The sequence below is a fragment of the Ascaphus truei genome, chromosome 3 (genome assembly GCF_040206685.1).
Source record: "Ascaphus truei isolate aAscTru1 chromosome 3, aAscTru1.hap1, whole genome shotgun sequence".
In the NCBI taxonomy this organism is placed as follows: domain Eukaryota; kingdom Metazoa; phylum Chordata; class Amphibia; order Anura; family Ascaphidae; genus Ascaphus; species Ascaphus truei.
In genome coordinates this window covers 325,591,358-325,616,392 of record NC_134485.1, presented here as the reverse complement: position 1 = coordinate 325,616,392, position 25,035 = coordinate 325,591,358, and the positions used below count along the sequence as shown (strand labels likewise).

Sequence of the window (25,035 nt, the reverse complement as noted above, 5' to 3'; positions counted from 1 at the left end):
GTCATTCTCCACTCTCTCTGAGTATATATCAAGGCTAACCACAAGGCCAAACTTTCTGGGACTATTGAACATGTTCGGGTCCTAAAGTTTAACAAAGTGTTGCGAGAGCACGTAAGGGCTTCTCGGGGTATAGTACCCTGAGCGCCTATGGGAAGCAAGACTCTTGATTACCAATGGCTTTGAGCATCGGTACGCTAAACGTAAATGGATGTAAGGACGGGTTTCGCAGGTTCCAGGTACTCTCCTTTTTACAAAAGGGAAAGTATTCTGTGAGTTTCCTGCAGGAAACCCATACCACTCCAGAGGCTGAAGCCAGCTGGCATCTGGAGTGGCGAGGCAAGGTCTTTTTCAGCCACCTCACTTCGACATCTTGTGGGGTGGTGATCCTGTTCTCTGAATCCTTTCAACCTGAGCTGCTGTTTGCCAAAACTGTTGTTCCAGGTCGCCTGTTGCATCTCAGGGTCCGGCACGAGGACTACACGTTTAATTTCTTGAACGTGTATGCTCCTGCCACCGGACCCCTGAGAAGGCAGTTCTTCGTCAGATTCTCCGAATACCTGGAGACAGTCGACGCGGACGAACACGTGGTGCTCGGGGGTGATTTTAACTGCACCCTCGAGGCTCTGAGGGACCGGAATGGTCCGGAGCCACACCCAGGTTCTGCATCGGCCTTGTGGGAGGTCATCACCCGCTACTCCTTGGTAGACGTTTGGCGAGAACAACATCCCGGGGTATCCACTGAGTTCACCTATGTTAGAGTGTTTAGAGGTGGACGGATATCCTGGTCCCGGATCAAAAGGCTGTACATATCCAGCCACAGCCTGTCGCGAGCTCAGTCCAGTACCATTAGGCTAGCGCCGTTTTCGGACCACAATTGTGTGTCCGTGACGGTGGCGCTAATACCAGCAGTGCCCTCGGCCGCCTATTGGCATTTCAACAATACGTTGTTGGAGGACAAGGGGTTTGCGACGTCGGTCCGAGACTTTTGGATGGCCTGGAGAGGTTGCAGGTCAGACTTTGCCACGTTAGAGCAGTGGTGGGACGTGGGCAAGGTTAATCTGCGCCTCGTTTGTCAAGAGCACACCAAAGGTGCCAGCAGGCGGCGCGATGCTGAGATCGAGACCCTTAGGGAAGAGGTGCTCGATCTCGAGAGGCGGCTGTCTGTGGCATGAGACCAATTCCTGCTGTGTGCGTACGTGGAGAGGAAGTGCGCTCTCTGGGGCTTGGAAGATCGGAGAGCTCGGGGGGCGTATGTGCGATCCCGCATCCACTTCCTTCGGGAGGAGGGTCGTGGGTCGTGCCTCTTCTACGCGCTGGAGAAAAAGAGGGGAAACCGTAAACATATCACCTGCTTGCTAGCAGAGGACGGTACCCCTCTGACTGACCCGGAGAGCATCCGGGACAGAACCCGGAGGTTTTACGTAGATCTTTTCTCTCCGGAGTCCATCCAGCCGGATGTGTGCAGGGTCTTATGGGAGGGGCTTCCCACGGTTAGCGAGGGTGGAAGAGAGTGGCTTGAGTTACCTTTGACTCTGGCCGAGCTCTCTGAAGCTCTTAATCTCATGTCCCACGGAAAGCGCCGGGGCTAGACGGGCTGACTGTGGAGTTCTAGTGGAGTCCCCTGTCTAGGCAATTATACGCGCTGGCCATCGAGCCCTTCCTCTGCCTACTGAGGAGGAGGCTCACCGGGCTGGTGCTGCAGGAGCCCAGCATGCGGGTAGTCCTGTCGGCTTATGCCGATGACGTGCTCCTCGTAGCCCAGGACGTAGATGATCTGAAGCGGACACAAGTGTGCCAAGAGGTCTACACCTCGGCCTCTTCTGCTCGGATCAACTGGTCCAAGTGCTCCGGCATTTTGGTGGGTCCCTTACAGGTGGACTCTTTGCCCCCCGCGTTTCGTAATATCTCGTGGGGGAGCGATACTCTCAAATATCTGGGAGTCTACCTGTCTGCTGCGGAGGACCCAGCCCCAGGAAACTTCAGTGAACTTGAAGAACGAGTCATTGCTCGTCTGGGGTCATGGGTGTATCTGTCGAGAATGCTTTCCCTTAGGGGAAGAACCCTGGTGATCAACCAGCTGGTGGCCAGTCGGCTTTGGCACCGGCTGATGGCCATGGGTCCGCCCCCCGAATTTATCAACAAGATCCAGAGGAGATTGATGGATTTTCTCTGGATGGGGAAGCATTGGGTCTCTGTGGGGGTTGCGTGCCTTCCTTTGGAAGAGTGTGGACAGGGAGTGGTGTGTGTCCGCTCCCAGTTACACACTTTCCGCCTCCAATACCTGCAGAGATACCTATTCGCGGATCCGTCTCCACAGTGGTGCCAGCTGGCGACCAGTTTCTTTTGCCAGCTGCGCAGTATGAGGTATGACCGGCAACTGTTTATCATCAGGCCCGAGGGTTTAGGAAGAAACGTCTCGGAGCTGCCGGCATACTACCGGGACTTATTAAAGGCCTGGAAATTGGTCTCCGCGACCAGGAAGGAACAGGCGGTGGGGGTTGATTTCCTCGCCGAGCCCCTGCTGTATAATCCGGCAGTGGGGGCTCGGATGTTGGATTCACCCTCTATTTGCCGCCAGCTAATCCTGGCGCAAGTGACCAGAGTCGGGGATCTCCTGGATTATGAGTGGCGAGACTGGGTAAGCGCAGAGGTGCTTGCGCCCCGTATGTGTATGCTTACTGCCCGTGTCCCTCGTCGTTTGATCCGGGAGATTAAAGATGTAATCCACCCCGACTCACGCACCTTCATCGAGGGGGTTTTGCAGACCAGAGAGCATTGTCAACCTATCAACTTCAACTCTCCGGATCTTTGCGTGGAACCCAAACCACGGCAACCCCCTCGGGCTCCTATCTCCCCCAACCTCAGCAGGTTGGGGGATATGTCCCCGGCATGTTTTCGCGGCATGCCGAGGAAAGTCCTGTATTCTCTGGTGCTTCATATAGTGCACTACCTCGCCCTTGTCACCCGACCAGATACCATCTGGAGGCGGGTATTTCTTGGGAACGAGGGCGAGAGACCCCAGTGGAGAGAGCTCTATTCAGCTTTGGTTCCCCGTCCCGCCGGGGATTTGAGTTGGAGGGTCCTCCATGGTGCACTGAGCACAGGAGAGTACTTGGCACACTTCACGGACTCCCCCGCCGCCTGTCCCTTCTGTGGCGAGCGGGAGTTCGTATTCCACATTTATCTGAGCTGCGCCAGACTGCAGCCCCTCTTATCCACCTTGAGGAGCCTTCTTCTGCAGTTCTGGCTGGGTTTTTCCCCTCATCTTTTTATTTTTGGGTGCCCAGTGTCCCGAGACAATAAGCCTAGGGATCTCCTAGTCAACCTGCTCCTGGCAGTGGCTAAAGTAGCCATTTACAAGACCAGGAAGCAGTGTTTGGAGAGGGGGGTACCAACGAACATCATGGCAGTGTTCCGGGCACTGGTGTACTCCCGTATTCGGGCAGAGTTCACGTACGCCGAGTCCGCTGGGACGGTTTCGGAGTTTGCCTCCCAGTGGGCGTTAGGCGGGGTGCTCTGCTCGGTATCCCCCAACATGGGTTCTTTTGAGTTAACCCTTCTTTTTTAAGTGCACTTTTTACAGTGCACTTGCTGGTTCCCTATATATATTTGTTTGACTGGTCTTTCTTTGTTCTACTTGGCAACAAGTAGAATTGCTGTTTAACTGAATTGGCCGGCTTTGCCGGCCAATCGGTATTAAACCAGATCAAAATAGGCTGCTTCACACTCACCTCAGCACTATCACCTGGAGTTGGATGTTAGAGGTATGGCGAGTAGGGTTCCTTGAAAAGGTGAGTTGTCAGTGAGTTTTTAAATGTCTGAAAGCTGGGTGAGAGTCTGATGGTGCATGGTAGGGAATTCCAGGGAAAATACTAATGCAGTCTGTTTACAAAACAAGGAGAGGGAACTCGTGTGTTTAGGTGGCACTGTTCTGTCTGATCATTGTTGGGCCCAATTGCCCAGTTAGATGTAATACTAGTTTTCTTGGGTTTAGTGGAAGTTTACATTGCTTATTGCAGTGCCAAAGGGCTTTGCCAAATGTGTTTAAATAGGGGAATTAGAGTAGTCCCAAGTATGTTCTCTGAATATCAATTCAATTTCTTTCGTTCTCTTTGGGGGGGACGGGCGGGGATAAACTCCTATTGAAGACACTGGGAGTTTCTGTGCAAAAGATTGACCCATATTCTGAGGCCAGAGTCATGTGTGGTATGAATAGCCCAGATAAGTTCAACTCGTTCCTTTTACAAGCACAACAAGTTCTTTGTCTTTCTTCACTTTATTGAGAAAAGCATGGATTTACAAAGGCACTTGTGGATGATGGTGTTGTGGGAGAATGTCTCTATGGTGAGTGCGCTTGATAGTGGGGAAAGGTGAAAAGGATGAGGCCTTGCCAGTAGAGAGTAAACAGAAAACATACTCACTCAGCCAGTGTTAAATGTAAAAGGAAGCAGTGAGGGAATTCTGGGTAACAGGATAGCCTGGGGACAGACCATCTGTGAACAAGGCAGAGGGGGAGAGAGCAGACTAGCCCATTCTGAGAGAAAGGCTGAGGTTGCAATAGCAACTCACTGGCCATGTCTGAGTAAACAACATGTGTATCAAAAATGTTGCCTTTTCACATGCAGCAAGCTGCTGAGACAGGGGAAATAACAGGCAGCTTAAACTAGGGAGATATGAATCCCATAACCTGCAAAAGGAGACAGAGAAATATGGAATCCTGTTCCATGACAATCCCCGTCTGGTATCTGGAGATACCACTATAATAAAGTATGTGGAACATATGTGCAGTGCAAACATAATATAACAATGCAAAAGTCCATGTCCACATAGCAATGTGATACCGGCTGGCATCACTGGCTTCAAAGTCCCTTGGCCAAGGTTCTTGGGCAAAGGATGCAAAGTGGATGCACCGCTCCAGGTTAGCTGGGTGCACCACAGTGTCTCTCTTGGTGAAAGTCTCTGGCACTGTTTCTTTTTGAACTTATGGAAGAACAGTCCTTTTGTCTCTGTAGTTTTAACTACAGAGTGCATCCCCTTGTAGGTATGCCAGTTGTGGCAGCCTGTCACTATAACACCTGGCGTTTGGCAGAAGGAGATGGCTTTTGGCTCCTTGCGGAAGCGGATCGACACTCCTGGAAGACTGGTTGTCGAATCTAGTCCAGTCAAGAGGGCGTCGTTCAGGGAGACTCCCTGGAGCGGAGCGCTGGGGCTGAACACTACCCGGATTTGATCGGGTTCCTGAGGGTGGCAGACCCCAGATGATTGGAGGTACCAGCATTCTTCACCTTTCTTTAGTAGAGGTGCTGGCTTTGCGTGGGCGGTAAGAAATATCTTCTGGATGAAGGCCATAAAGTTGTTTTTGGTCTCCGGTTCCCTTTGTAGGTCGCAGAGGTGCAAAGTGAACCTAGAGATGGCATGTTCTCCATTGTTTGGGAGGCGCCTTCTTGGTGAACGGAATGGTAGCGGGTTCACCCAACTGCCCGGTCCGTCTTTGACGAGCTCCTTGACCGTTAACATCAGGAATCCTCTATCGCCCATCGATGGTGTTTGCTTGTCGTCGTCCCTTGTGGTCTGGAACGCCGTGCACCCTAAATCATTGGTGCATTCCTCTTGCACGAGAACGTCTCCACGTATCTTGGTGATACGCCTTTGTGTCTCTTTGTTGACTGCCGTCAGGAGGTTGTTTCCTCCTTGGACAGGAGGAAGAACAGTCTCTTTTGTTCTTGTAAATCCCTTTGTGAAAAGTCTCTGCGACTGTCTCTTTTTTAACATGCGAGAGGACAGTCTTTTTGCCACTGTGGCTTCACCTGCAGGGCGCAATCTTTTGTGGCTATGCCAGCTGTGACAGCTGGCTGCCTTGTCGCTTGATACTCTGTGGAGAGGAATGGCTATATGTCTCAGCTGTGTCATTGCTCTCAAGGGTACTGTCTGATTGTTTCTTTTCTTTTGGGAGATCCTTTTGTCGGTCACCTTCGGGAGGTTACTTTCTTCCTTCGGTGGAGTCGACTCGTTATCCTTGGTTGTCTTAACCACTAAGCATCCTAGGCCATTGTCACATCCCCCTGATGTGAGGATGTTCTTGTCGATCTCAGGGGTATGACCTTGTCTCTTCTCTTCACTTGGCCCTCCAGTCACTAGGAGATGGCCAAAACATGGTTCAGAGAGGGATGTGTGTCCACATTCTGTTATCACCGTTCTGCGGGCGTCAACATAGTCTTGTCCGTGCCCTTTGTCAGTGCACGCGTTGCCCACTATCACCCATCCTAGGTCAAGTCTTTGGGCGTATGGTGCGTTGTGGGGTCCTGTAACAGAGGACTTATCCCTGTTAAGTAATGTGCCTTTAATCTAGCAGTATGGTAGTTAATTACTAAACACCACCTGCCTGATTAGATTGCTTACAAAAGCCTGCCTTTGAGACAGGAAGTGACTCCTTAGCTCTGACTGAGAGCTGACCTTTGGAGCTGACCGGTCTTGAGCTCTGCACAGCAGAGCTGATTTCAAGACACAGGGAAAACTACTACACCTGAAGCTGAACCAGGAAGTGAGAAGATTTTCCCTCCAAGAAACAGATAAGACTTTTATTCTTAAGAGATTGCTTATATCTGCTTATTTTCATGCTATATGTTTTTGGGCTGCGAGACATGCTTAACTAATGGAGATGTGAACTAATTGCATAGGATTTCACTAGAAATACTCCCAAGTGAATAGAAGCTTTGTTACCCCCCCCCCTGTGTTTGGATAATTTCCTGATGAAAAGGAACAGGCACAATAAAGCCTATTATAATTTCACATTATAAAGCCTCCTAATTGTGTACCTCTGTGAACGTCCGTCTACAGGTCCGTTACGCTGTTTACGGACTTTATGTACCCTCAAGATGTCACTACCGAGCAGCAGCAAGATCTTGGCACCTTGTTCTACCGGCGGGATGTAGTTGGCTATTCCTCTGAGGTGCGGGTGATGGCGTGCCATGTCTGGTGTGGGAATCTCGTCCCTTTTTGTGGCCATGTGGTTGCACTCGATGAGTGTTTGGAGAGCTATCTTCACTCTGTTATCCACTGAACGTATGACATAACCGATTGCTCTTCTCCCTGTTGTCTCAGTTGACCCTGCACAGGTTCTGAGGGTGTAGGGTGAGGCATTGTCCTGTGAGTTGAATAAGTTAACTCCGTCTTCGCCAATGATCTGTTGCTTTGATCGTCGAGGATTGCATACATCCGAATAGCCTTCTCAGGTTGTCCCTGGGAGTGCACTGCGACAAGGCATATTTTGGAGCAGGACATTTTGTCACTTCCTTTTCCGCAAACCTTGGTGCGCTGAGACGTGACACATGTTGGCTGTCCTTCTCCTTCCTCCCCGCCATGCTCCGCTACGGAGGATGGGTTGTTGAGTTGGAGGGGTGTCAGCGCCTCTGGATGTAAAGATGTTACGTGTTTGTCACTTTTGCACACTGCACATTTGATTTCTTCTTTACAGTCTCTGGCTAGGTGAGTCGTGGAACCGCAGCACCTGAAGCAAACTCTGAATTTTCCGAGTAACCTCTTGCGTTCCTCTAGGGACTTCATCCTGAATCCAAAGCACCTGTTAAGTGGGTGTGGCTTCTTGTGTATGGGACATTCCCTGTTTGGGTCCTTTGGTTCCTCGTCTCCGGCGACCAACTGATCGGGAGTAGTTTGGATCGTGGGCCGAGATGGGTGTTTGAGTGTTACCGTATCTCGCCACTGGTCTCTCATTCCTCAGGCTGCTTGCACTGTGTGTGGTTCGCGCACCCAAGATGAAACTGGGATCATTCCTTGTCTTTGCCGCTTCACGGATGAAGCTCAAGAAGAATGAGAATGGGGGGAAGGCGACTTGCTTCTCCCTTTTGTATTTGGAGCCTTGTGAAATCCATCTTTCTTGGAGGTTATAGGGTAGCTTTTCCAAGATAGGTCTCACTCCGCGAGCTGAGTCTAGGACGTTGAGATCTGTTAAGGAATGGTCTTTTCTTGCAAACTCCAGCTCTTGCAGCAGGTCCCCGAGCTCTCGTAACTTCGAGTAGTCTTTAGTTGTGATCCTGGGAAAGCTGTCGACTCTTTTGAAGAGCGAATCTTCGACTGCTTCGGGGCTGCCGTAGCACTCTTCTAGCCTTTCCCATACTAGGTCAAGACCTACTTGGGGGTGGTTCACATTTGCTGCCCCGAGTCTCCTTGCGTGTTCCATGGATTCTTTTCCCAGCCATTTGGCTAACAGCCTGAGTTCTTCCCTAGCTCAGTAACTCTCTGATTCCTCAGTGTCTCTAATTCCTCAGCGTCTCTCTCTAATTCCTCAGTGTCTCTAATTCCTCAGTGTCTCTCTCTAATTCCTCAGTGTCTCTAATTCCTCAGTGTCTCTCTCTAATTCCTCAGTGTCTCTAATTCCTCAGCGTCTCTCTCTAATTCCTCAGCGTCTCTCTCTAATTCCTCAGTGTCTCTCTCTAATTCCTCAGTGTCTCTCTCTAATTCCTCAGTGTCTTTTTAACATTTTTTTAATGTCCCCCCAAAATACAGAAGCGGAAAGGAAACAAACATCCAATAGCAAACGCAGAGATAACCGGGAGGAAAGTCACTTACAAGACCAAGGTAGGTACCTGGCAATAGGTCTGCTGCCTGACATGTCCCTGACCGCTGTAAGAGCCTGAAGTGGAGAGCTCTGCTCTCCTGTATGGAGACATAGCGGTGTTCTGCTGATGTATCCCCTGCCGTATCTATGGCTATTGGAAACATAGTGGTTCCATTGTATAGAGAGTTAGCTGTGCTACTGCTGCGGCCAAGTTTATTCGAGCATTTGCCCGTTCTTGGCCGCAGCAGTAGCCTGGCGCGCGCCCGAGAGTGACGGGCGCGCGCCAAAGCAGCGGAAGAGCGCCCTCCGATCGGGGCGCTCTCCCTACCGCTGCCGGGTCCGCCGGGTCCCCCGGAACCCCCTGCCGCTGTCCCGCGATCGCGGGACACCAGGGCTCCCTCGGGGAGCCCCTGGACGCGCGTACAGGGGGCGCACGCTCCCGAAGACGCGTGACCGTGCGTCTATGACGCGCGGCACGCCGAGGGGCGGCCACTAGCAAGCCGGGAAATCTCCCGGCTTGCGGATCTGGCCGCAGTGTGATTAAGTGTGTCGGTAGTGTACCTATTCTGTCCTCTGACATTGCTCAGTGACCTTTTGCAGATTGAGGTGTTGCTCTCGATCGTGGAGTTATAGCTGTGCTGTTATGTGTCTCACCTCCACGCATCAAGAGGATGTGGCTAAAGTATCTCATTATGGATCACTGTAACAATACTACAATACTACTAAAGTATCTCATTATGGATCACTGTAACAATACTACAATACTACTAAAGTATCTCATTATGGATCACTGTAACAATACTACGTCTTTATTTACCAGGCAGAAGCACCACTACTTTTTTTTATTCCCTAGTCACCATTTCACATGCGTTATAAAGAAAGAAGGTATTTCTTTTTAAACATTTCTCCCTCCTTTAGTGCATAAACCCCTTTCCTAAATGATGCCAAAAGAGTTTAGTCTGAATGTTAAACAGGTTTCTCTGCGTTTTGTTCACAGATCACTACAAAGAGCAACTCTCCTGAGTGGGATGAAAGCTTTTCATTCTTCATCAAGAACCCCAACAGCGAGACACTGCAGCTCCAGGTAAGTGTGGGAGCTGAAACAGTCCTCTTGTCTCTTTAGTCCTCATGTGCACCCCTAGATCTGGGGTCTGTCATCTTTCCATCTCTTCTCTTGCTACCGCTCTCTACCTGTTTGTTTCTGCATCTCTCTTCATTTTTAGCTTCGAGATGAGAGTCAGAACCCTCTGGGGTCTCTTACGATCCCCCTCTGGGACCTCCTGACCGCGGAATCACTGACCCTCGATGGCTGGTTCCCTCTGAGTTCGTCTGGACCCCAAAGCCAGGTTATGCTAAGAGCCCAGATGAGGGTGAGTGACTCACAACCACCATTTAATTATTTACTTAGATATCCTCATGCTCCATTGCCCCTTCTCTCATATAAACCCCATGCCTCTCTGCCCCTTATCTCATATTATCCCCATGCCTCTCTGCCCCGTCTCTCATATAAACCCCATGCCTCTCTGCCCCTTCTCTCATATAAACCCCATTCATCTCTGCCCCTTATCTCATATAAACCCCATGTCTCTCTGCTCCTTCTCTCATATAAACACCATGCCTCTCTGTCCCTTCTCTCATATACACTAAACGCCATGCCTCTCAGCCCCTGCCCCTTCTCTCATATAAACCCCATGCCTCTCTGCCCCTTATCTCATATTATCCCCATGCCTCTCTGCCCCGTCTCTCATATAAACCCCATGCCTCTCTGCCCCTTCTCTCATATAAACCCCATTCATCTCTGCCCCTTATCTCATATAAACCCCATGTCTCTCTGCTCCTTCTCTCATATAAACACCATGCCTCTCTGTCCCTTCTCTCATATACACTAAACGCCATGCCTCTCAGCCCCTGCCCCATCTCTCATATAAACCCCACGCCTCTCTGCCCCTTCTCTTATATAAACCCCATGCCTCTCTGCCCCTTCTCTCATATAAACCCCATGCCTCTCTGCCCCTTCTCTCATATAAACTCCATGCCTCTCTGCCTCTTCTCTCATATAAACTCCATGCCTCTCTGCCCCTTCTCTCATATAAACCCCATGCCTCTCTGCCCCTTCTCTCATATAAACCCCATGCCTCTCTGCCCCTTCTCTCATATAAACCTCATTCATCTCTGCCCCTTATCTCATATAAACCCCATGCCTCCCTGCCCCTTCTCTCATATAAACCCCATGCCTCTCTGCCCCTTATCTCATATAAACCTCATTCATCTCTGCCACTTCTCTCATATAAACCCCATGCCTCTCTGCCCCTTCTCTCATATAAACGCCATACCTCTCTGCCCCTTCTCACATATAAACCCCATGCCTCTCTGCCCCTTCTCTCATATAAACCTCATTCATCTCTGCCACTTCTCTCATATAAACCCCATGCCTCTCTGCCCCTTCTCTCATATAAACGCCATACCTCTCTGCCCCTTCTCACATATAAACCCCATGCCTCTCTGCCCCTTCTCTCATATAAACCCTGTGCCTCTCTGCCCCTTATCTCATATAAACCCCATGCCCCTCTGCCCCTTCTCTCATATAAACCCCATGCCTCTCTGCCCCTTCTCTCATATAAACCCCATGCCTCTCTGCCCCTTCTCATATAAACCCCATGCCTCTCTGCCCCTTATCTCATATAAACCCCATGCCTCTCTGCCCCTTCTCTCATATAAACCCCATGCCTCTCTGCCCCTTCTCTCATATAAACCCCATGCCTCTCTGCCCCTTCTCTCATATAAACCCCATGCCTCTCTGCCCCTTCTCTCATATAAACCCCATGCCTCTCTGCCCCTTCTCTCATATAAACCCCATGCCTCTCTGCCCCTTCTCTCATATAAACCCCATGCCTCTCTGCCCCTTCTCTCATATAAACCCCATGCCTCTCTGCCCCTTCTCTCATATAAACCCCATGCCTCTCTGCCCCTTCTCTCATATAAACCCCATGCCTCTCTGCCCCATCTCTCATATAAACCCCATGCCTCTCTGCCCCTTCTCTCATATAAACCCCATGCCTCTCTGCCCCATCTCTCATATAAACCCCATGCCTCCCTGCCCCTTCTCTCATATAAACCCCATGCCTCTCTGCCCCATCTCTCATATAAACCCCATGCCTCTCTGTTGTTCCTCTATTTTCAGTATATAAACACACATACATCACTGCCCTTCTTAAGAGACGAGCGGTAATGCTTACACACCCTGAGCTAGGGTTTCCCAAGAGTAGTGTGGCCTCCATTCGTCCCTTGTTCCTTCTTGGGGCTCCTTACTGCCCTTCCTCAATCATGCCTCCAAATCCTCCCTGCCCTCTTCCTTTAACATTAAACCCTACAATGCTAGTGGGGTAAGAGGCATATTGACGCTTTCTGCTACTTAAGTAGTTTCATCCCCCATCTCCTTGCCTGATCCCGTTCCTCTGTCCCTCAGATCTTGGCCTCTCCGAATGTCAGCCCTGAGCTCCACACTCTTGGCCTCGTCTCTGTATCTTCTTCCCTCCAACCGAGACCCCCCAGCCCTCTGAAAAATTCGGGCTCAGACCCCTTCCTGCCTGCGTTGGGGGACCTTTTCCCTGTCAACCCATCCACATATGACCTTCGCAACCGGCTGCCCAACTCAGACAGGTGAGAGCCATATGGGACATAGGGAGACTGGAAGGTGGGTGATATGAGAGGACAGGAGACTGGATAAGAGAGACCGTGATGAGTAGATGGGGAATGAGAGGACATGTGATAAGCAGATGGGGGGATAAGAGAGGACGTGATGACAATTTGGGGGACAAGAGAGGACATGATGAGCAGATAGGGGGATAAGAGAGGACGTGAGGAGCAGATGGCGGATAAGAGAGGACGTGATAAGCAGATAGGGGGATAAGAGAGGGCATGTGATGAGCAGATAGGTGGATAATAGAGGACACGTGATGAGCAGATAGGGGGATAAGAGAGGGCACGTGGTGAGCAGGTAGGGGGATAAGAGAGGGCACGTGATGAGCAGATAGGGGATAAGAGGGCACATGATGACCATATGGGGGATAAGAGAGGGCACGTGATGAGCAGATGGGGGATAAGAGAGGACGTTATGAACAGATAGGGGGATAAGAGAGGGCACGTGGTGACCATATGGGGGATAAGAGAGGGCACGTGATGAGCAGATGGGGGATAAGAGAGGACGTGATGAGCAGATAGGGGTGTTACCAGATGTTTTATTGCTTGTGCGATATCTCAATTCTCTTGATTTATATATAAATACTAGCTGATATACCCGGCATTACCCGAAGGCAGGGAGGGGGGCGTGAAAGGCAGGGGAGGGTGGCATGAAATGCAAAGTGTCCCAGAATTGCTTCATGGTATGACTGATGCTGCTAGAATTGTGCACAAATAATCACTACACAGACTCCAGACGAAATCCACTGGATAATCAATACAATAAACAGTTCCCCTTCAGAGTCCAACCATATAGAGTAGTAAGCAAAAATAAGTGTTATGTGTGCTCTGTGTGATAACAGATCTTCCTGCTGGAAGGGGTGTTTGAGTGGTAAGGGGGATAGATATAAACGGCGGTGCCGTGTCTCCAGCCAGGAGACTATGACCGGCAACACACACCGCAATCCCCTGCCACTGCCCTCACTGTCCCAAAATCACACATACAGAGCAGTCCCACTGCGGGGAGAGAACGAAGGGTAGGTACTCACAATCTTGACACGTCGCCTTCCGATCACTGGATAAATTGAAGGTACTCTGAACCGGGTATGCTGATGCGTGCTCCAGCCCACATAGGTATAACAGTAGAAAGCGGGTAATCAGGCGGTGCACAGCTGCCGTCAGGATATGAAACAGGGAGTCCACACGCTGTTAATCTAAAAGTCCATGTTTAATGAGTGCATGACAGCACAGGACTAAAACGGCTACAAGGTACTTCTTGACGCGTTTCGTCTCGTTTAGAGACTTTGTCAAAAGAGGGTGGCATGAAAGGCAGGGGAGGGGGGGCGTGAAAGGCAGGGGGGGGCGTGAAAGGCAGGGGGGGCGTGAAAGGCAGGGGGGGGCGTGAAAGGCAGGGGGGGGGGGCGTGAAAGGCACGGGGGGCGTGAAAGGCAGGGGGAGCGTGAAAGGCAGGGGGGGCGTGAAAGGCAGGGGAGGGGGCGTGAAAGGCAGGGGGGTGTGAAAGGCAGGGGGGGCGTGAAAGGCAGGGGGGGCGTGAAAGGCAGGGGGGGACGTGAAAGGCAGGGGGGGCGTGAAAGGCAGGGGGGGCGTGAAAGGCAGGGGGGGGCGTGAAAGGCAGGGGGGGGTGTGAAAGGCAGGGGGAGGGCGTGAAAGGCAGGGGGAGGGCGTGAAAGGCAGGGGGGGCGTGAAAGGCAGGGGGGGGCGTGAAAGGCAGGGGGGGACGTGAAAGGCAGGGGGGGGCGTCAAAGGCATGGATTCCTCCCCCTGCATTTCCTCACCTGCCAATGGTTGTCTCCCCCCTCGTGGCCTCCGCCGACTCCCGGTGGCACAAAGGAGGTATTAACTCCCTTTCGCCCTCCTCCTGCTCCTCGGGGATGTTGAGCCGTAGAGAGCGTGCTCTGGGAGGTGGGGGGAAGTGGGAGAGTGGGAGAGCGACACACACGCGACACCTACCTCTACTTCCGGGCGCTGCCATCTTCTCACTCGGCGCCGCGAGGGAGGAAGGGGGTCCCTTCGGGCACCGCCATCTTAGGTGCCGCGAGGCAGCTGCATCCTGCCTGGCCAATGCCTGTTCCCCCGCCCGGGAGGGAGATGAACGGAGCGCCGGGAGGGAGAGGTGAGCGGAGCGCCGGGAGGGAGAGGTGAGCGGGGCACCGGCAGGGAGGGAGAGGTGAGTGGGGCGCAGGGAGGGAGAGAGGGAGAGATGAGCGGAGCGCCGGGAGGGAGAGATGAGCGGAGAGCTGGGAGGGAGAGATAAGCGGAGCGCCGGGAGGGAGAGATGAGCGGAGTGCCGGGAGGGAGAGATGAGCGGAGCGCCGGGAGGGAGAGATGAGCGCCGGGAGGGAGAGATGAGCGCCGGGAGGGAGAGATGAGCGCCGGGAGGGAGAGATGAGCGGAGCGCCGGGAGGGAGAGATGAGCGGAGCGCCGGGAGGGAGAGATGAGCGGAGCAACGGGAGGGAGAGATGAGCGGAGCGCCGGGAGGGAGGGAGAGATGAGCGGAGCGCCGGGAGGGAGGGAGAGATGAGCGGAGCACCGGGACGGAGGGAGAGATGAGCGGAGCACCGGGACGGAGGGAGAGATGAGCGGAGCACCGGGAGGGAGAGGGAGATGAGCGCCGGGAGGGGGAGAGAGGTGTGTGTGTGTGTGTGTGGCCGAGGGGGAAGAGAGTGGCAGTTGGGTGACGTCAGACCCACCAATCTGATTGGCCAGAGGCTGAGGACCAATCAGATTCACCGCAGATAGCACTAACCTTTCGATTTTATATATTAAGATGTGTAGATTTTTATATGTTGAGATTGGAGCATTTCTGAACTCCTGATTTCAAAACCGTGTTTCCAGTTGTAACCTGTATAAAAGGTTAAAAAGGTTAAAATTCTGGGCTTTAATTGCCCAGTAATGCTTAGAAATGTTGGCACCTCACCAAATGTCAAATTCTAGTCACACTCACCAGCGACTCGCAGGTCTCTCGCATACCGTCCCCTCCTATCCTCTGGCTCCTTATCCAAGGGGGTGAGGGGGAGATACCGGACAGGTCGGTGTTCTTATTGAAAAATACACAAGAAAAATATGTATTTAGCCTATCATAATAATAACTGTTCTTTGGAGATGATTACTTATAGAAGATCAGACTTCCATCTCACCCAGTTCTGAGCCATAACACAAAGACCAACCAAGGGTATAAAACAATAAGGTCATTCATTCCAGACATAGGTGGGCTGACATAGCTATTTAATGGAACTGTACACACACAATATGTAATTTAAAATATCATAAATCTAATCTCATACTGTTTTGGGTAGGAGCCTCTCAGACTCTGCCAGTCAGTAAATTATATGTCCCCAAAGCCTAGAAGTCAGTTGGTGGCAGAAACATGAAGGAAAGAACAATACACTGCAATAGAAATAGGGAGGAGGTAGAGGAAAGGGGGGAGGATATAGAAGAAATGAGGAAAGGGAGCCCCAGGCGTCTCCCAATTCAGAATATTCTGAGGCCAGAGTCATGTTGGTATAAATAGCCCAGATAGGTTCAACTCAGCCCTCTTTTCAACGCACACCAAGCCCTGTTATATTTTCTTCACTTTATTAGAAAAGCAGCAGTAAATACAGGCACTTGTGGGTGTAATGTTGTGTTGGGAGAGTGCTTCTTTATGGATGCTTTGTAGTTAAGAGCAGGTGAAAAGGATGAGGCCTTGCCAGTAGAGAGCAAACAGAAACGTACTCACTCAGCCAGTGTTGAATGTGAAAAGGAATTGCCAGTGTATTCTGGGTAACAGACCATCTGTCAGCAAGGCAGAGGGGGAGAAAGCAGACTAGCCCATTCTGATAGAAAGGCTGAGGATGCTGTAGCAATTCACTGGCATAATGCAGAGACAGGGATCGCAACACTGTGTCTAACACACAGGCACTGTGTGTGTACAGAGCAAAATACATGCAGCTGGAATGAGAACCTGACAAGCAGAAGCTGCAAAGGAAAGGGGGGGGGGGGTGAAACAGAGATGTGATTCTTGTTCCATGACACAGAAGATAAAATCATAACTGAATGTTTCTATACTGTATCTGTTTGTGTTAATGTCTAGGTAGTAAGGTTCATCATTGTATGTTAATGCAATTCATTGTCTGTCTTATTATGTTTTATTAAGTAATAATCCCCTCAGAACAGGGCATTACTGGCCAATAATGCCCTGGCTGGAAGAGTTGAAGGCCTGAAGTGAAGCCGAGGGACTTTAACCCAGCCAGGGCATTATTGGCCACTAATGCCCTGTTCTGAGGGGATTATTACTATTATAGGCTGAATGTAGGCTTTTTTCTTTAATAATAATAATAGCATGTTCTTGTATAACGCTGCTAGTTTTACGCAGCGCTTTACAGAGACATTTTGCAGGCACAGGTCCCTGCCCCGTGGAGCTTACAATCTATTTTTTGGTGCCTGAGGCACAGGGAGATAAAGTGACTTGCCCAAGGTCACAAGGAGCCGACACCGGGAATTGAACCAGGCTCCCCTGCTTCAAACTCTCAGTGCCAGTCAGTGTCTTTACTCACTGAGCCACTCTTTCTCCATTGACACTTTTGTATAGTTATATAGATTTTTTTATTAAAATAAAATGGTAAATACATTAAAGAACCTCTATATACTCTTACACTGCAGCTATCTATATCCGCACACACAGACACACACACCAGCTCTACACACACCAGCTACACACACACACACACAACACACTGCAGCTCTACACACAAACAGCTGCACACACACAGCACACTGCAGCTCCACACAAACACACCAGCTCCAAACACACAAACTGCTGCTACACAAAATCTGTAGCTACATCCAAACTCTGCTGCTACACACACATTACAACACAGCAGCACCACACACTTTTTCGCTCTACACACACACACAAACTCTGCAGCTACACGCATGCACGCACACAAACAAACTCTTCAGCTACACACACAGGCACACAAACAAACTGCAGCTACACACACAAACTCTGCAGCTACACACACACACACATAAATTGCAGCTACACACACACACAAACTCTGCAGCTACACACACAAACTCTGCAGCTACACACAAACTCTGCAGCTACACACACAAACTCTGCAGCTACACACACACACACAAATTCTGCAGCTACACACACACACACACACACAAATTCTGCAGCAAATTCTGCAGCTACACACACACAAACTCTGCAGCAGACACACACACACAAACTCTGCAGCAGACACACACACATACACAAACTCTGCAGCAGACACACACACGATAGACAGAAAATGCAGCTACAAACAAACTCTGTAGCTACACATACGCACAGGAACTCTGCAGCTACAGACACTCTGCAGCTACACATACACACACACACGCCGCGCTTATAGTGCCGCTGACTCGACATTGCGGCAAAACAAATGTATTGCTGCCGTCACATGCGCTTATAGTAGAAGCATCACGACGGCTTGGTCGCGATCACTGGAAGTCAAGTCAATTGGATTTTTCCAGCGACCGCAGCGTGACGTCACCGTATCCGTCGTGTCGTGGCGACAGCACTATAAGCGCAGCCACACACACAAACTCTGCAGCTACACACACACACACACACAAATTCTGCAGCTATACACACAAACTCTGCAGCAGACACACACAAACTGCAGCAAACACACATACACACAAACTTTGCAGACAGACACACACACAAACTCTGCAGCAGCCACATACACACACAAACTCTGCAGCAGACACACACGATAGGCAGAAAATGCAGCTACAAACAAACTCTGCAGACAGACGCTTACTCTGCAGCTACAAATATTCTCTCCCTCCTCCTAATGAGGAGATGTGGGATAACAGGGACCATTTGATGAGGAGATGTGGGATAACAGGGACCATGTGATGAGATGTGGGATAACAGGGAACATGTGATGAGGAGATATGGGATAACAGGGGCCATGTGATGAAGAGATGTGGGATAACAGGGGCCATGTGATGAGATGTGGGATAACAGGGACCATGTGATGAGGAGATGTGGGATAACAGGGGCCATGTGATGAAGAGATGTGGGATAACAGGGGCCATGTGATGAGATGTGGGATAACAGGGACCATGTGAAGAGGAGATGTGGGATAACAGGGGCCATGTGATGAGGAGATGTGGGATAACAGGGGCCATGTGATGAGATGTGGGATAACAGGGACCATGTGATGAGGAGATGTGGGATAACAGGGTCCATGTGATGAGATGTGGGATAACAGGGACCATGTGATGAGGAGATGTGGGATAACAGCGACTATGTGATGAGGAGATGTGGGATAACAGGGGCCATGTGATGAGGAGATGTGGGATAACAGGGACCATGTGATGAGATGTGGGATAACAGGGACCATGTGATGAGGAGATGTGGGATCACAGGGACCATGTGATGAGGGTATGTGGGATCACAGGGACCATGTGATGAGGAGATGTGGGATAACAGGGTCCATGTGATGAGATGTGGGATAACAGGGACCATGTGATGAGGGTATGTGGGATCACAGGGACCATGTGATGAGGAGATGTGGGATAACAGGGACCATGTGATGAGATGTGGGATAACAGGGACCATGTGATGAGGAGATGTGGGATCACAGGGACCATGTGATGAGGGTATGTGGGATCACAGGGACCATGTGATGAGGAGATGTGGGATAACAGCGACCATGTGATGAGGAGATGTGGGATAACAGGGGCCATGTGATGAGGAGATGTGGGATAACAGCGACTATGTGATGAGGAGATGTGGGATAACAGGGGCCATGTGATGAAGAGATGTGGGATAACAGGGACCATGTGATGAGATGTGGGATAACAGGGACCATGTGATGAGATGTGGGATAACAGGGACCATGTGATGAGGAGATGTGGGATCACAGGGACCATGTGATGAGGGTATGTGGGATCACAGGGACCATGTGATGAGGAGATGTGGGATAACAGCGACCATGTGATGAGGAGATGTGGGATAACAGGGGCCATGTGATGAGGAGATGTGGGATCAGAGGGACCATGTGATGAGGAGATGTGGGATAACAGGGACCATGTGACGAGGAGATGTGGGATATCAGGGACCATGTGATGAGATGTGGGATAACAGGGGCCATGTGATGAGATGTGGGATAACAGGGACCATGTGATGAGATGTGGGATAACAGGGACCATGTGACGAGGAGATGTGGGATAACAGGGGCCATGTGATGAGATGTGGGATAACAGGGACCATGTGATGAGATGTGGGATAACAGGGGCCATGTGACGAGGAGATGTGGGATAACAGGGGCCATGTGATGAGGAGATGTGGGATCACAGGGACCATGTGATGAGGAGATGTGGGATCACAGGGACCATGTGATGTGGAGATGTGGGATAACAGGGACCATGTGATGAGGAGATGTGGGATCACAGGGACCATGTGATGAGGAGATGTGGGATAACAGGGACCATGTGACGAGGAGATGTGGGATTACAGGGACCATGTGATGAGGAGATGTGGGATCACAGGGACCATGTGATGAGGAGATGTGGGATAACAGGAACCATGTGATGAGATGTGGGATAACAGGGACCATGTGATGAGGAGATGTGGGATAACAGGGACAATGTGATGAGGAGATGTGGGATAACAGGGACCATGTGATGAGGAGATGTGGGATAACAGGGACCATGTGATGAGGAGATGTGGGATAACAGGGACCTTCTTTATGGAAGTGCTGCCTGTTTTTTTCAAAGTTTCTTTGGGTGTACAGATGTTTGCCCTCTCCTCCCGCAGTGATTTGCAGATGACTGACTCACCGCTTGGACAGTTGCGTCTGACCCTGTATTACCCTGCAAAGGAGGGCAAGCTTGTGGCCGTGATACACAGCTGCAGGTAACTTACATACAGATGTGTACATACAGCACATTGCACTCACAACATACTGAAGCCTTTGATATCAGTCTCCTATGGTAAAGTAAAACGTGGGTTATTCAGTTAGAGGGCTACATATTTGTTGTATATTTGGCAAATAAAATGTAAGTTGTTTAGTTTAATATACATATATACGTGTGGGTGTGTTCAGCCTGCGCGGGAGAAAAATGGATATAAATACCAAATGTTTTTGCCTTTTCTGTTTTATTACACCACCATCACACTGGTTTGCACTTAGAATTTGAAGTATAGAAAATGTCCAATTACAGTATTAGCTCATGTGAAAGAAGAGCTATTTATACTGTATAGCAAGCGATATATAAACAGTCTTGGGTAAATAAATCCGTTTTTCCTTAAAGATAAAGTCAAACTATCCCTACAGTGAGCAGTAAATATTTAATGGGTGAAACATTAATGGGTTAAATATGTAAGATTTGATGCTTGTTTTTCCTTGATTTAATGTATTTATTATAAAAGACATCTCTCCTCCAGACCCATTGAATGTATCAGTGCCATTATTATATTGCGGTGCTATTTGGTCTGTTGGATCGCACCTTAAAAATGGGCTGTCGACGGCATTTGGAGTTGACTATTTTGCAATAGTGCCACTTTGTAAGCCGGTTTCCCGGGAAATTAGATTTCATTTTCTCATGTGCAAAAACATACAGTATAAACGCTGGCATTGCTGGGTCACTGTCACTGTACTAACTTAATACACAGAAATCCACAATTTACACAGTGTGAAGTGCCAGTCTGCATGCGTGAAATGTTTGTATTAGCCCATTAAAAGGTGCCTCTACGACCAAATGACACGTAGACACAGGCGTTCACACAAACATACATGCATGCTAACACACATGTACATATTGTAAACACAGGCACACACATGTCGACGAGGTTTAAAAAACGTCAGATATATTCATTAAAACGCCCTATGTTTTCTGCATAACTAGCTTTTCCTTTGCTTTCTCTCCTGTCAGTAAACTGTGCCTCTCCTCCGGGGAGCCTCCTGACCCCTACGTGTCTCTGATTTTACTGCCGGACAAAAACCGGTGGACCAAAAGGAAAACCGCTGTGAAGAAGCGGACCAGCAACCCGGAGTTCAATGAGAAGTGAGTCCCACACTGCTCCTAACACGCATCGAATGAAATGTCCAACCTTACCCACATCACTCTGTGCCATACTGAGGGGGCTCTGTCCTGCCTGTCAGTCTGATACAACACTATAGAATAACGAACCTGTACTATTACTCAAGGTATGGTACTGCACACCAAAAAACATTATCAATGCCAAAAGTCATAGGAAAAGGTTACAGGTGCTCCGCAGAAGACAAGAGCGCTACCTGTAGACAAATGTGGGTGAATCTCCAGGCACCCAACGTGGAGAGCCTTGAGATTCATCAACTTTTAATCAAGGCCCCATACAAAGCGGACACTTCTAGATCATAGAGATAATACAGTGAGTCCTCGCTTATCGGACACAATGCGTCCCGAAAAATCCCTGTCGGATAACGGATTGTAGGGAAGCGGAACCAATTGTAACCGTTGGCGATTTCCATCGGATCCGTGACATTTGCGGCGAATAATGCAGTTTTTGATTGCATTAGCAACCGTCGGAAAACGTAACGTAGTAAAGCGAGGACTACCTGTAATGATAATAACTTGATGTCATATAGCGCTTTTCTTCCAATGGGACTCAAAGCGCGTCACAATTTCTCACTGAACCACTCCTTCAGTGATCTGGCCAAGGCAATAAGGCACCTAAGCTAGAATTCACTAAGCCGCAATGCGGGACCTCGCTCCCAATCTGTCATTAACTGCCATTGACTTGAGTGGAAGTTAATGCCAGATCGGGGTGTGGTACGCTGCATCACGGCTTAGCTCATCTCGGTGTTGGGCCCATATTTACGAAAGCGATTCCATAGGACACCGCCCAGCACCGGAAGACGGCTGCCAACCCGTTGGTAAATATGGGCCGCAGTGTTTTAGTCACAGGTTGGTGCACATGACTTGGCAATGATCCCAAAGCTGCGGTACATCCCATGGATGACGGGGAATGTGTACAATATACAGTACACCGGGTTATTGTCCCTGCAGATTTGAGTGGGATCTGCCATTGGAGGAAGCAGCAAAAAGGAAGATGGATATCTCAGTGAAAAACAGTGTGTCCTTTATATCAAGGGAACGGGAGCTGCTTGGAAAGGTGTGGCGCAGCCCCTTCTCAATTTCTACACCTATCCACTGCACGGACCCGCTAACTTCATGCTGAATTGTCATATGCACAACATATAACCGATCTCTCTCTCTCGCACTGAACATGTAACATACAATAATGTGGCTTCTCTCTGCCACCCCGTTACCCTCCCTGGGACATACTGTTCCTCTGTCATGCTGATGACTTGGGTCTCCCTCTCTCTTTCAGGTTCACATTGATCTTTCCCAGGTGGATCTGTCAGTTGGACTGACTCAGTGGTGAGTTTTGTAGCACCTGTGCTTGTGTCTCTCTGCGCACACGCAGTTACTCACAGTCACGTGCCCACATGCACAAGCGGATAGCCATCCACTGGCACAGACACGGTTACCCGGCCATAAACGTGAACACTGCTAAGCACGCACACATTCACACAGCTGCCCCGGCACAGATACGCTCTCACACTGAGAAATAATCAGCCTAGCACATAAACTAAATATTGATGTACCTTCATCTGCAGTCATGATGTTCAGTACTTCCTATTTATCCCCTTAGGTAAAGGGAAAGCAGAGATAGACATAGTGTGTTACAGACCCCAGTGGCAATGAAGAGTCTAATGCCAGCTAGGATTGGGGAAAACAAGGTGTTGCCTATTTTACAAGAGGGTGACATCCCCGTCATTGTATCAGTTCAAATATATAATGTAAGGTTTGCATTTGAAGCCTCTAACACGTCCATGTTTTAGTAGTAGATAGCTTTGCTTTTGATGGCATAATACTTTTCTTATTCTGTGCTGACAATGCACACAGCGTGTACATCTCATTTCACAGGCACAATGCGTACCTCACCTGATGAGCTTACACTCTAATGTTGGTGTTTGGAGCACAATGAGATAAGGACACTTCCCTAGGCTCACAAGTAGCTGACACTGGAATTTGACTGCTGTTCCCGCGTTTTACCTGCGCTACTTCTTCAGCTTGCAATGAATGCCTGGAAAAGCCATGTACCTCTTGTGACCGCGCCGCTTTCTCTCACATTGGTTTTCTGACAGGTACAATCTGAAGGATGAGAAGACCAGCATGTAATGGCCTTTCCCAGGGATGTAACCGTGTGTGGGCGAGCTCTCCGCCTCCCAGCAATGCTACCTGCTGGACCCAGGATCCTAACCAGGGATGGTGTGAAGCAGTCGTCTCTAGCAGAGAAACGGTTAATAAAGAGCCGAGTGGAGACATATCTGGGACCTGCTTGCCTCTGCTGTAACATGTTTTGACCCCTTTGCTGCCAGATTGGTGGCACTCCTGGCAGCAAAGTGGTTAATCTCCCAGAAAGGTTGCAGTGGACGGGGGCAAAATGTCCAGGCAAAGCCACTCAGTGCTGCCCCTAGTACTGATTTCTACACCACACACACATATATATACACCTGCATGTACAGAGGCATATATATGCATATTTATACGTACACGTGTGTGTATAGAACAGTCACCAAGAGGCAGCAGAGCTGGGCAAAGGTTTGAGCTGCTGCCAGTGGTCCCACTGTGGACAAGTACAGCTTGTGATCTTTGGTTTATTTAAATTTGCAGCCGCTTGCATGTCTAGTGCCGTCCACGCAGCTGCAGGGTAGAGCCAGTGTCACGTGACATGATGATGTAATCCTATGTTTCACACCGTAGCGCTTTATCAGTGTGTGATGTTCAGCCACAGCCTCCAGCACTGCTTTATACACACGCACACGCACACGCACACACACGCACACACACGCACACACACGTGTTGACAAGTTCACGTGTATACTTCAACTATTGCAAATAATTTTGCTTAGACATTCAACTACACCAGGTGTGAGCAACTTCAGTCCTCAAGGGCCACCAACAGGTCAGGTTTACAGGATATCCCTGCTTCAGCACAGGTGAAAGACTGCGCCATTGATCGAGCCAACTATGCTGAAGCCGGGATATCCTGAAAACCTGACCTGTTGGTGGCCCTTGAGGACTGGAGTTGCCCACACCTGATCTATACACACTATCAAACATATGCATGTACGTTCATGTGCATACGCACAAACACTCATATACATACACTGTCGCACCTAAGTATGCATGGGCATTGCTACACATAAATATATACTGTGGCAGGATGGCCTCGCGGCGGGGTCAGTAAGACGCTTGACACGATGGGAAACTTTAAACACTAGTGGTTTATTAGCCACAACCAAAATAAGTACGGGTGAACTGTCCCTTTAAGAAACTACTTTCTTGCAAATTAAAGCCTAGTCCCGTTATGGACACTAACTCACTTCTTGAGCCCTTACTAACAGGACAGCCAGCTAATCTGGTCATGCCCAAAACATGCTACACAAACGATAACCAATAAGCATAATAAGAATAAAGTCTTATCTGTTTCAGCTCCAAACAGCAAACAGGAACACGGTTCCAGGGAGCAGGCTGTGTCCAGCCTCGCAGCAATGTTTATCTTTATCCTGGGTTGGGGTCCCAGCTGGTCCCAGCAGCAAAGCTCCTCGCAGGACTGGGGACCAGAGCTAGGGTGACCAGATTTTGAAAATGAAAAACCGGGACACATTTTTTTTTTTTACATAACAGTTTATTTATTGTAGTACACTTATACTTTACT

The 25,035-nt window shown here is 49.7% G+C and overlaps 1 protein-coding gene across 1 annotated transcript; it reads left to right on the top strand.

Moving 5' to 3' along the window:
• Window positions 1-636: 636 nt before the first annotated feature.
• Window positions 637-24,277, top strand: LOC142490743 (extended synaptotagmin-1-like). Its single transcript, XM_075593160.1, has 10 exons — window positions 637-657; window positions 8,524-8,595; window positions 9,573-9,659; window positions 9,799-9,945; window positions 12,042-12,235; window positions 20,080-20,178; window positions 21,198-21,329; window positions 22,314-22,419; window positions 22,639-22,688; window positions 23,459-24,277. The coding sequence occupies exons 1-10, from the start codon at window positions 637-639 to the stop codon at window positions 23,490-23,492; spliced, it is 942 nt and encodes a 313-aa protein (XP_075449275.1). The 3' UTR covers window positions 23,493-24,277.
• The last annotated feature ends 758 nt before the right edge of the window (window positions 24,278-25,035 follow it).